The sequence below is a fragment of the Oncorhynchus nerka genome, linkage group LG23 (genome assembly GCF_034236695.1).
Source record: "Oncorhynchus nerka isolate Pitt River linkage group LG23, Oner_Uvic_2.0, whole genome shotgun sequence".
Taxonomy (NCBI): domain Eukaryota; kingdom Metazoa; phylum Chordata; class Actinopteri; order Salmoniformes; family Salmonidae; genus Oncorhynchus; species Oncorhynchus nerka.
This window is the reverse complement of record NC_088418.1, coordinates 37,709,844-37,723,240: the sequence shown is the minus strand read 5'-3', so window position 1 is coordinate 37,723,240 and position 13,397 is coordinate 37,709,844. Positions and strand designations below refer to the sequence as shown.

The window sequence follows — 13,397 nt, the reverse complement described above, 5'->3', positions numbered from 1 at the left end:
GCTGTAATCGCTGCCAATCGCCAACAAAGTACTGAGGTAAAGGGTATGAATACTTATGTAAATGTGATATTTCCGTTTTTTATTTTTAATACCTTTGCAAATAATTCTAAAAACCTGTTTTTGCTCTGCCATTGTGGGTTATTGTGTGTGAATTGATGATTAAAATTTTGTTTTAAATCAAATTTAGAACAAGCTGAAGCGTACCAATGTGGAAAAAGTCTAGGGGTCTGGATACTTCCAAATGCACTCTGTATATATATATATAAAAGTATGTGTACACCCCTTCAAATTAGTGGATCCGGCTATTTCAGCCACACCTGCTGCTGACAGGTGAATAAAACCTAGCAAACAGCCATGTAATCTCCATAGACAAACGTTGGCAGTGGAATAGCTCACTGAAGAGCTCAGTGACTTTCAACATGGCACCGTCATAGTATGCCACCTTTTCAATAAGTCCATTCGACAAATTTCTACCCTGCTAGAGCTGCCCCAGTCAACTGTAAATGCTGTTAGCCGCGAAGTGTTAGTCCACACGAGCTCACAGAATGGGGCTGCCTAGTGCTGAAGCGTATAGCCCTTAAAAATGGTCTGTTCTCAGTTGCAACACTCGCTACCAAGTTCTAAACTGCCTCTGGAAGCAATGTCAGCACAATAACTGTTAGTTGGGACCTTCATGAAATGGGTTTCCATAGCCGAGCAGCCGCACACAAGCCTTAAAAGATCAGCATGTGCAATGCCAAGCGTCGGCTAGAGTGGTGTAAAGCTCGGTGCCATTGGACTCGGGAGCAGTGGAAACGGATTCTCCGGAGTGATGTATCTGGATTTGGCGGATGCCAGGAGGAATGCCCCAATGCGTAGTGCCAACTGTAAAGTTTGGTGGAGGAGAAATAATGGTCTGGGGCTGTTTTTCATGGTTCAGACTAGGCCCCTTAGTTCCAGTGAAGGGAAATCTTAACGCTACAGCATACAATGACATTCTAGACTATTTGGTGCTTCCAACTTTGTGGCAACAGTTTGGGAAGGCCCTTTCCTTTTTCAGCATGACAGTGCCCCTATGCACAAAGTGAGGTCCATACCGAAATGGTTTGTCAATCGGTGTGGAAGAACTTGACTGGCCTGCATAGAGCCCTGACCTCAACACGATCGAACACCTTTGAGATGAAGTGGAACGCCGACTGCGAGCCCGACCTAAACACCTAACGTCAGTGCCCGACCTCACTCATGCTCTTGTGGCTGAAGTCCCCGTAGCAATGTTCCAAAATCTAGTGGAAAGCCTAACCAGAAGAGTGGAGGCTGTTGTATCAGGTGTCCACATCATTTTTGTCATGTAGTGTACCACCACACAAACGCAAACACCCACACACACGGTTGTTGTTTTGTTGCCCTTATCTGTGCAGCATGCTGTTTCCACTGTGCTTACTCAATTAGCAGAATAGTACTCAATGTTCTCTTGACCTTTCTCAGCATTTAATAGTCTCTTTATCTTATTTTTCTTGAGTTACATTTTGTTATTTAAAAAAATCCTTCAATCCACCTTTTGGCTTTACTTTCTTGTCTCTCTTCTTTATATTTTTGTGCCCCCCACCCCAGTCTCTTTCCGGGTCTGGGATGTCCATAGATATCGTCCCCACGTGTCTACTGCAGGTACTGCGAACTTGCACATCTTCTTTTCAACCTCCCTTCTCCGTCTCTTTCTCTTTATTTCCTTATACTTTGGGTGTTAGAGCATGTTGCAAAACACTGGCCCAGGGCCAGTTAGGTGATTGTTAGGGTTTGGCTCGTGCATTTGTGGTGCGCTCTCTCTTGAAAAATGGCTGCCGTGGCATCACCCAGGTGTGAGCTGAGGTGTTTCCCCTGTACAATGTAAAGCACTTTGAGCACCTAGTAGCAAAACACTAGGTGTATATAAATCCAATCCATTAGAGATCGACCGATTTATTATTTTTCAATGCCGATACCGAATATTGGAGGACCAAAAAAATCCGATGACGATTTTTATATATATATTTGTAATGATGACAATTACAACAATACTGAATTAACAATTTTATTTAAATTTAATATAATACAAAAATAAAATTAATTTAGTCTCAAATAAATAATGAAACATGTTCATTTTAGTTTAGATAATGCAAAAACAAAGTGTTGGAGAAGAAAGTAAAAGTGCAATATGTGCCATGTGAGAAAGCTAACATTTTAGTTCCTTGCTCAGAACATGAGAACATATGAAAGCTGGTGGTTCCTCTTAACACGAGTCTTCAATATTCCCAGGTAAGAAGTTTTAGGTTGTAGTTATTATAGGAATTATAGGACTATTTCTCTCTCTACCATTTTTATTTCATATACCTTTGACTATTGGATGTTCTTATAGGTACTTTAGTATTGCCAGCCTAATCTCGGGAGTTGATAGGCTTGAAGTCATAAACAGCGCAATGCTGCCGGCAAACGCAGTGCTGTTTGAATGAATGCTTATGAGCCTGCTGCTGCTGCTGCTGCCTACCACCACTCAGACTTCGCTATCAAATATTAAATCATACACTAAATATAATAAACACAGAAATACGAGCCTTTGGTCATTAATATGGTCAAATCCGGAAACTATCATTTAAAAAACAAAACGTTTATTCTTTCAGTGAATTACGGAACCGTTCCGTATTTTATTGAAAGGGTGGCATCCCTAAGTCTAAATATTGCTGTTACATTGCATAATTATGTAAAATTCTGGCAAATTAATTATGGTCTTTGTTAGGAATAAATGGTCTTCACACAGTTTGCAACGAGCCAGGCGACCCAAACTGCTGCACATACCCTGACTCTGCTTGCACAGAACGCAAGCGAAGTGACACAATTTCCCTAGTTAAAATAAATTAATGTTAGCAGGCAGTATTAACTAAATATGTATATTTAAAACTATATACTTGTGTGTTGATTTTAAGAAAGGCATTGATGTTTATGGTTAGGTACATTGGTGCGATGGCAGTGCTTTTTTCACGAATGCTCTTAAATCATCACCCATTTGGTGAAGTAGGCTGTGATTCAATGATAAATTAACAGGCACCACATTGATTATATGCAATGCAGGACAAGCTAGTAATATCATCAACCATGTATAGATAACTAGTGATTATTTTAAGATTGATTGCTGTTTTTTATAAGGTAAGTTTATTGCTAGCTAGCAACTTACCTAGGCTCCTTGCTGCACTCGCATAACAGGTAGTAAGCCTGCCACCCAGTCTCCTCATGTAATCGGCGTCCAAAAATGCCGTGTAACCGATTGTTATGAAAACTTGAAATTGGCCCTAATTAATCGGTCGACCTCTACAATCCATGAATATGAGAGTTATTATAAGCTGACTCTAAGGGCCACTCTACCTACCTGCAGCCAGAGAGCTTCATGGCTCTATGCCCACAGTCCACCCTCTCTTATGTAACAGTTGCCCATCTTTGTTGTCGCGCTAAAAGATAGGTCTGTAAACACCAAACAGTCGAGTGATGTTTACAGGCCTTTTCCCTCCCCCATTACATCTCTGGTGTCAAAGGAGGTGTGAGACCGGAGTATTGTTGAGGGAACTGTTTTTTGTCTTGACTCAAATGAAATGAACTCTCTCTCTCCCTCTGTTTGCCCTCCGCTGGGACTCAACTGGCCACTCAGCAGGGCGAGGATCGCTGCTCCTCCCTGTCTCCCACGGGTAAGACACCAGTCACACTATTCCTCCATTCCCTCTATGGTTACATCACGGCTGCCATACACTGCTCGGTGCAGCTTGTCCCACTGGCTTCCAGGGAAACCAGATTATAAATGGCTGTGAACTTGAGCGGCTTCCAACACACTCCTCCCTCTCCTTACTAATTTCTGTATTCCAAATTGACCACTACCCCCTAGACGTTCCTGTGGATCTGAAAGGATTTTACTCCACGGTCTATTCACTCTGCCACTCTCCCACCTGCTCACATCCTGTTCTGCTTGCAGCCCTCCAATCACCTTCTTACCCCGGCCCTATTGCCCCGCCCTCCTGCCAGGGGCCCGCCCAGCGGCCAGACAGCTTCTTGTTTCGCCTCAGCCAGAAGGAAGAGCAGAGGAGAGGTATGTCACCGGATCACAACCTCTGGATCTTGGCTGCATGGCCTTGCGAGCTTTCAGAAGAGAGTGTTGGTTCCTCTTGAGCGTGCAATGCACATGTCACAATTGAGTGTCGTATGTGACATTGTTCTGGTAACTGTGTCTGGGCTGATAGACATGTCTGGATGGGATCCTGCAAAGTCACTGAGAGACACTGTAGATAGTTGAACAAAATAGAAGGGGGGCGGTGGGTAATAATTTTCAATATGGACAGATTTCTATGTTTTAAATGGGGGAGGGGAAATTGTCTGCTTTTTGACTGTTATGTATGATGTTCAGCTCTGTTGGTTTTCTGATCCCATCTGTTTGAGTGCTGTCAGACTTCCATCTGTTGCTGTAGAGTCCCCCCCGTCTGTTGCTGTAGAGTCCCCCCCGTCTGTTGCTGTAGAGTCCCCCCCATCTGTTGCTGTAGAGTTCCCCCCGTCTGTTGCTGTAGAGTTCCCCCCCCCTGTTGCTGTTGCTGTAGAGTTCCCCCCCCCGTCTGTTGCTGTAGAGTTCACCCCCCCCTGTTGCTGTAGAGTTCCCCCCCCCGCTCTGTTGCTGTAGAGTTCCCCTTCCGTCTGTTGCTGTAGAGTCCCCCCCGTCTGTTGCTGTAGAGTTCCCCTGTTGCTGTTGCTGCTGTAGAGTCCCCCCGTCTGTTGCTGTAGAGTTCCCCCCGTCTGTTGCTGTAGAGTTCCCCCGTCTGTTGCTGTAGAGTTCCCCCCGTCTGTTGCTGTAGAGTTCCCCCCGTCTGTTGCTGTAGAGTCCCCCCGTCTGTTGCTGTAGAGTTCCCCCGTCTGTTGCTGTAGAGTTCCCCCCGTCTGTTGCTGTAGAGTCCCCCCCCCCTGTTGCTGTAGAGTTCCCCCCCCGTTGCTGTTGCTGTAGAGTTCCCCCCCCCCGTCTGTTGCTGTAGAGTTCCCCCCCCGTCTGTTGCTGTAGAGTTCCCCCCGTCTGTTGCTGTAGAGTTCCCCCGTCTGTTGCCCCCCGTCTGTTGCTGTAGAGTTCCCCCCGTCTGTTGCTGTAGAGTTCCCCCCCGTCTGTTGCTGTAGAGTTCCCCCCCCCCTGTAGAGTCTGTCTGCTGTAGAGTTCCCCCCCGTCTGTTGCTGTAGAGTCCCCCCCCGTCTGTTGCTGTAGAGTTCCCCCCGTCTGTTGCCCCCCGTCTGTTGCTGTAGAGTTCCCCCCGTCTGTTGCTGTAGAGTTCCCCCCCGTCTGTTGCTGTAGAGTTCCCCCCCTGTCTGTTGCTGTAGAGTTCCCCCCGTCTGTTGCTGTAGAGTCCCCCCTGTCTGTTGCTGTAGAGTCCCCCCCGTCTGTTGCTGTAGAGTCCCCCGTCTGTTGCTGTAGAGTCCCCCCCGTCTGTCTGCGGTAGAGCTCCGCCTAGAGTTCTGTCTATCTACTGTAGTTTGTCTTCTGAATTGTTTGCCATGTGTCTGATCATGCCATTGTATCTGTAGAGAACTGGACTTCACCCTCTTCAGGATAAATGATTAGCACCCATTCTGCTTTCACCAGCTTTTGATCTTGTATGTGAATGTTTGAGCCTGTCTGGTTCTGCCTTCCCCACCAGGTGATGGTGCCGCCCCCAGGCCAGAGCCTGAAGAGGTGACCCCTACCCAGCCTCAAGGCCCCATGGGAGAGGAGGCTGCTCTGGTGGAGCAACTGCGGAAGGTGAACAACACCCGACAAACAGATTCTCCCCCCTTTTGACCAAGCCGTTAAAGCCTGGAGTTTCTACTGGGTCTGTATTCATAAAGCATTTCAGAGTAGAAGTGCTGAACTAGAATCAGTCTTTCCTTTCAGATCATAATGAGTACAATTAGATGGACCCCAGGACCTGATCCTAGATCAGTACTCCTACTCTGAGATGCTTTATGAGCCCTGGTCAGATCACAAGGTCAGGAAAAGCTCCTGTCCCTACATGTGCTGATCCCCCTGTAATTGTGTCCTGCTCTATTTTGTAGAACATAGAGTCGCGTCTGAAAGTGTCCTTGCCCAGCGACCTGGGAGCAGCACTGACCGACGGGGTCGTCCTCTGCCATCTGGCTAATCATGTGCGGCCGCGATCCGTACCCAGCATCCATGTGCCCTCCCCTGCTGTGGTGAGTTTGTGTGTGCACTATGCGTGTGCTGTGCTGTGTGTGCATACCATACGTGCGTTAGTGATGTCAGTTTCAGAATGAATTTAGTCAGTTAGGAACACTACACTTCAAGCATGTCAATACAACAATGCTCCTTTTTACTTTGCCATACATTTGCATTGGGGTTATGATCAGACACTGCTTTTGTCCCGAATGGCACCCTATTCCCTACATAGTGCACTACTGTGACCGTAGGCCCTGGTCAAAAGTAGTGCACTATACAGGTAATAGGGCGCCATTTGAGACAAGCCGCTGTCGTTGTGCTTACCATTGTCCTCGTTCTGTGTCTGTCCATTAAGCCCAAACTGACGATGGCCAAGTGTCGGCGGAATGTGGAGAACTTTCTGGAGGCTTGTCGCAGGATCGGGGTTCCACAGGTAAGACCTTCACACTAGTTGAATAAAGGAATGGCATACAACTCACTAGTCTTCATGCTAAAACGTCTGTGTGTTTATGGGTAAAGCATATGATACAAGAGAACCTGTACTGACTGACTGTTCTTCAGATTTTTATTTGCTAGCAGCAGATGGTGACCTCACCAATTTAAATACCTAAAGGCTACTTTCAGTGCAGGTTTTTCTCTTCGGTCATAAGATTTCTTGTACGGAGTAGATAAGACAGACTCCCTCTACTACTCTGCTTTTTGTATCAACACTAAAGTTTAGCCTAGTTCTGTCCTTGCTCTTTTTATCAGTTGACTCCAGCTAACTCAACTGACATACTGGCAACCTGCAGAGCTTTTGTAAACTTGACTTGGGGAGAGCCGCTTGCCTGTTCCTAACAGTAACTTTCTCTTTCTGCTCCTCCGCTCTTCTTTTTTTTTAACCGTAACACTTCCCCCTCAAACTCATCTTCCATCTGTCCGTACAAACACACATCTCCCCTATCTATTTAATTGTATCCTTTGCCTGCTGATTCTCTCCCCTACTTCATGTCCCATGGGACAGGAGAGGCTGTGCACAGTGGAGGTGGTTCTGGATGGCCGGGGAGGCTGTGTTTACGGGACGCTGGGGGTCCTGCTCTCCATGGCTCCTCCCCCCCTCCTAATGCCTTCTCCCCCGGCCCAGCTGGCAGGCTTTGCCCTCTTCTATCTGTCCATCATGTTTGTACTGTGTGCCCTGTACTGCCACCTGGTGCCCCACCTCTGAACTGTCTTTCTGGACGCACAACCCCTTTCTCACTTTACCAACTCGCTCTCCACCACTCGCACACACATGCTCGCTCACACACCACTAGTACACACACATGCTCACTCACACACCACTCGTACACACACATGCTGGCTCACACACCACTCGTACACACACATGCTGGCTCTCCACCACTCGTACACACACATGCTGGCTCTCCACCACTCGTACACACACATGCTGGCTCTCCACCACTCGTACACACACATGCTGGCTCTCCACCACTCGTACACACACATGCTGGCTCTCCACCACTCGTACACACACATGCTGGCTCTCCACCACTCGTACACACACACACACATGCTGGCTCTCCACCACTGTACACACACATGCTGGCTCACACACCACTCCACCACATGCTGGCTCTCCACCACTCGTACACACACATGCTGGCTCTCCACCACATGCTGGCTCTCCACCACTCACACACATGCTGGCTCTCCACCACTACACACACATGCTACACACACACATGCTGGCTCTCCACCACTCGTACACACACATGCTGGCACACCACTCCACCACATGCTGGCTCACACACCACTCACACACATGCTGGCTCTCCACCACTCCACCACGTACACACACATGCTGGCTCTCCACCATGCTGGCGTCCACACACATGCTGGCTCTCCACCACATGCTGGCTCTCCACCACACGTACACACACATGCTGGCTCTCCACCACTCGTACACCACATGCTGGCTCTCCACCACTCGTACACACGTGCTGGCTCACACACCGCTCGCACTCTTACACACTTCTCATTTCATATTGCGCCGACTCCCATCACCACAGCGGTATCCATTCAGACGCAGCAGAACTCGACAAGGGAAAAACACAAGAATGAGAGTGGACCTCTCTGTCCCACTTTACCATAACAAAGAGGAGCGCTCGCCACTGCCTGGTTTGCCATCCACTGAAAAGGGAACAACTCCATATGCCAAAAACCTACTATATGGTATTATCTTTTGTTGTTCCAGTTGTTTGTTGGGGAAGGTTACTTGCTTCCAATCAAGGAGTGGCAAGGTGGACCTTCAATGCTCCCTTGTTACCAATCTGTCATATACTGGCACAGCGAGACCCTGGAGGTTGCTGGGTTGTCAATGAGCTGTCTGCTACTGGACCTACCTACTGAACCTCCTTCTGTGCCTTAAGTTTGTCTGCCTGCCGACGTGTGTGTGTGTGTTTTTTAGATGGAACCTTCCCACCCGAAAGTCACTTCCATTGCACAGATAACATCAAAGTCGGGGGGCTTGTCATATGTAACCTCCGTGCTTCCTCCTCCCCGACTGCCCCTGAGAAGAACCAACCACGAGTAATCTGACCAATCAACGCCAAACACTTCCCTTCTCTCCTGACTCGAACATGGCTTAGCCTTAGCTGCAAAGTCAGTCGGACGTTTTTGCCTAATCAAGAAGAGAGCAGGTAGCCGAGGGTCATTTGTAAGCCTTTGAGTCCTTGCTGACGCACAATCAAGTATCCTACAGGTACCTTTTGCTCCTTGACTGTCTGTAATCGAGCCCCCCTCTGTCCTAACGCTCATTTTGTGGCTTCGGGGTGATGTTACCCCTAGTTACAGATCTAGGATCAGCTTCCCCAATCTTAACCTTAGTGGAACTGAAATGCTCAAATCAACCTACATTTTACATGTCGACATTAGGTAACGTTGTTGAACATGATGTTATGAAAATGCTTTTAAAGCATATGATAGGTTTTAGAGCACCTAGCACAAGCTTGGAAAGATGTGGCCACAGCCATGTTGAAAAAACGTCATGGGAATGGTAGAGCGTCCGCTGCCGAACTGTACGCATGGCTTTTTGATCAAGACTGATTATGAAGTGAATAAACGAAAAGCTACAACTACCAATTTGAGATGGAACAACAATAAAATATTAACAATCATGTTGACAAGCCTGTATAGTCCTGTCAAAAAATCCACTTGCATAAGTTTTTGAGCTCAGTCAGTTGTAGGCTACATAAGTGATTTTCACATGGGCAGGGGCATCGGAGCTAAATACATGATGCCCACAATAGCAGAGCAGTTAGCTAGTATTGAATAAACTTGTATAGTCCAGTCAATAAACCAATTGCACGTTTTTATGTTCATTCAGCGAGCAAGGTCTAGCTGTGTTAAACATTACAGTCGTTTAGACGGGCATCGATCGTACTGTTAGCCATCAAGCTAGCTAAGAGCAAAAAGCTTAGCTAACCGCATGGTAGTGCCCACAACAATAGTCACTTTTGTAGGCACATGGTGTACACAATGCATAAAACAGTATTCAATATGGTTTGCAGTGAGGGACTTACGATGTGCCAAACCTGAGCGAGGCTAGCTGGGCTAGAAACAGCTGACTAGTAAAACAAGTATTCAGTTCATGGAAGCTAACGTTAGCTACAGACATGTAGGTTGTTAAATGTCCAGCATCTAGTAGTCAGACTTACCATATGATGCTGCCAGTATCCATCATAAAATCCTGCACTGTCGCAATAACATCACTAGCTAGCTAACTAACAAAATATTCATCAATGATAGCTGAGCTTGGCGTGGTTTTGGTCTAGCTACCTAGCGATGATAGGCCAACTTGCACAGTGTGTATAAGTAGATTATTTAACTACGCAAGTCCGTTAAGAACAAGTTCTTATTTACAATGACTGCCTACCAAGAGGCAAAAGACATCCTGTGAGAACGGGGATTCAAAATAATAATGTAGGACAAAACACACATCACGACGAAAGAGACAACCACACAACATGGCAGAAACACATGACAGCACAACATAGTAGCAACACATCATCACCCCATGGTACCTGCACAAACACGGTAGACAACAATGCATCATGTTAAGCAACCACAAGTGTCAGTAAGAGTGTCCATGATTGAGTCTTTGAATGAAGAGATGGAGATAAAACTGTCCAGTTTGAGTGTTTGTTGCAGCTCGTTCCAGTCGCTAGCTGCAGCGAACTGAAAAGATGAGCGACCCAGGGATGTATATGTGCTTTGGGGACCTTTAACAGAATGGGTGTTGTACGTGGAGGATGAGGGCTGCAGTAGGTATCTCAGATAGGAGGGAGTGAGGCCTGAAAAGGTTTAATAAATAAGAATCAACCAGTGGGTCTTGCGACAGGTATACAGAGATGACCAGTTTACAGAGGAGTATAGAGTGCAGGGATGTGTCCAACTCTAGATTTTACCTTAGCCTGCAGCTTGGATATGTGCTGAGAGAATGACTGTCTAGCCATACTCCCAAGTACAATTGTTCAAACCATGTTATCTGGCTAATTTCTAACCGGATAGCCTTCTAAGAGGCACTTATTTTCTTATTTTTCTTGTCAAAATGAAAACATTTTTATGCATTGTAATATGGCATGCCTGTCAGACGAAACATTCAAGTGATGTCATTGATGACACGTTATGAAGATGGCGGCACGCAGTAGTCAATGAGGCAAATTTCTATATATTTTTTTGTTACTGGTTTAAGGGTTTGAACTTGCTTCTTTATCACGTTTGGTTATCAAAATCCCTTTTAACTTACTACAATGTTTCACTTAGTCTTTAACCTTTATTAGGTCAAATGCTAAACTGACCCAAGATCAGTGTCTAGGGGCAACTTCACTCTACCCCCATTTTGTGTCTCTGTGGTGTGTGATGAATGGGGTTAACACTAGCCTGGTTCCAAGATCGGCTTGTGCGGTAAGATGGCACAAACACACCTGGGACCAGTCTATGTAGGCACAAGCTATGGTAACAATCAGCCCCAGGATATGGCAGGACTACAGTGCCTTCCCAAAGTTTTAACACCCCTTGACTTTTTCCACATTTTGTCACAAAGTGGGATTAAAATGGCTTTAATTGTCATTTTTTGTCTACGATCTACACAAAATACACTGTCAAAGTGGGAGAACAAAAATCTGAAAAATAAAACCCTAACACAGTGCATTTGGAAAGTATTCAGACCCCTTGGCTGTTTCCAGGTGTTACGTACAGCCTTATTAAAAAAATTATGACATTTATTTTTTTCTCATCAATCTACACACAATAACCTATAATGACAAAGCGAAAACCGTTTTTTAGAAATGTTTGTAATTTTTTTTTTTACATAAACCTTATTTACGTAAGTATTCATTACCTGAGTTTAGGTGCATCCTGTTTCCATGGATCATCTTTTAGATGTTTCTACAACTTGATTGGAGTCCACCTGTGGTACATTCAATTGATTGGACATTATTTGGAAAGGCACACGCCTGTCTATATTAAGGTCCCACAGTTGACAGTGCATATCAGAGCAAAAACAAAGTCATGAGGTCGAAGGAATTGTCCATAGAGCTCCGAGACAGGATTGTGTCGAGGCACAGATCTGGGGAAGGGACAAGTCTCTGAATGTCCTTGAGTGGCCCAGCCAGAGCATAGACTTGAACCCGATCGAACATCTCTGGAGAGACCTGAAAATAGCAGTGTAGAGACGCTCCCCATCTAACCTGACAGAGCTTGAGAGGATATGCAGAGAGGAATGGGGAGAAACTCCCAAATACAGATGTGTCAAGCTTTTAGCATCATATCAAAGAAGACTCAAGGCTGTAATCGCTGCCAAAGGTGTTTCAACAAAGTACTGAGTACAGGGTCTGAATACTTATGTAAATGTGATGTTTCAGTTTTTATGAAGAAAGCCTGTATCTTTGTAGTGACTGGGTTTATTGAATACACAGTCCTAAGTTTACCTTTACCATACTCAAAGGGATATCCAATGTCTGCGGGGTTTTTGTGTTTTTTTTTTTACCCATCTACCAAAAGGTGTCCTTTGTGAGGCATTGGAAAATCTCCCTGGTTTTTGTGGTCGAATCGGTTTGAAATCACTGCTCTACATAGAGACTGATGATTGTATGTGTGGGGTACAGAGATGAGGTAGTGATTCAAAAATCATGTTAAACACTATTATTGCACATAGATTGAGTCTCTGTGACTTGTTCAGTACATTTTTCCTCCTGAACTTATTTAGGTGCCATAACAACGGGGTTGAATACTTGCTTATTGAGTTCAGCGTTTCATTTTTAATTAAAAACATAATTCCACTGTAACATTATGGGGTATTGTGTGTGTGTTCCAGTGGGGGGAAAATGTTATCCATTTTACATTCTGGCGGTAACACAACAAAATGTGGAAAAAGTCAAGGGGTGTGAATACTTTCTGAAGGCACTGTATTTAGCAATGAGTGCTCTTATACCGTTCTATACAAAGACGAAGCACATATTTTGTGAGACAGAGCGAGTGAATCTAGTTTGTTCCAAATGGGACCCTATTCTTTATATAGTGCACTACTTTTAATCAGATTCCTATGTGTCCCCTGGTTAAAAGTAGTGCACTCAATAGGGAATAGGGTGACATTCGGGGGACACAGGCTGTGTGTGTAGTTTGTTGTTGGTCTATGCTGAATGACAAGGAGTAATGTCTCTTCTGGCTCTGAAGAGCGGTGTGAATGTTCTCTGTCAGTGGTCTGTTTGCTTCCAGTGTGTGTAACAACGTGCCTATCTCTCCTGTGTCTTCTGTTGTTGACCTTTCAACTCTTTCCCAGAGCTCCTCCTTTCACAATAAAATGAACCAAATATTTGGTGTGACTTCCTTCCTCTTTGCCGCCTGTCTTCTCTCCTCGCTTCTTCAGCTTGTTCTCTCTCTCCTGTGGGATATGTTGTTCAGTGGGTGTCTCAGTGCACAAGTCCCTACTTATTGTAACCCTGTGCCTGTGTTTGCACACCTGCTCCCTGCTCCGCTTCCCTGCTTCGCCTCCCTGCTCTCCTCAAGGTCATGCCGTTTGGATCCCGTTCACCTCCTTTTCCATCTTATGTTGAGTTTCTTTCCATTTGTGTTGATTTCTGTTTTCTTTTGGTAGTTTTTGTTATTATTTGCCCATCCATTGACATACCCTTTTTTGTTCTCCCGTTTTCCCTCCTCCCTTTGTCGTCTGTGTGCGTGT

At 45.6% G+C, this 13,397-nt stretch overlaps 1 protein-coding gene across 8 annotated transcripts in view; it reads left to right on the top strand.

Annotated features, from left to right (window-relative positions):
- Window positions 1-13,397, top strand: part of LOC115106796 (DISP complex protein LRCH3) — an 86,884-nt gene that overhangs the window by 67,107 nt on the left and 6,380 nt on the right. For 2 of the 8 annotated variants that reach the window (XM_065008095.1, XM_065008093.1), the window contains 5 exons: window positions 3,653-3,689; window positions 3,971-4,084; window positions 5,664-5,764; window positions 6,058-6,195; window positions 6,534-6,611. In XM_065008095.1, the coding sequence (XP_064864167.1) occupies window positions 3,653-3,689; window positions 3,971-4,084; window positions 5,664-5,764; window positions 6,058-6,195; window positions 6,534-6,611 (468 nt within the window). Of the gene's footprint in view, window positions 1-1,590; window positions 1,645-3,652; window positions 3,690-3,970; window positions 4,085-5,663; window positions 5,765-6,057; window positions 6,196-6,533; window positions 6,612-13,397 lie in introns of all 8 variants that reach the window. The other 6 variants (XM_065008099.1, XM_065008097.1, XM_065008092.1 and 3 more) reach the window with 5 other exon arrangements.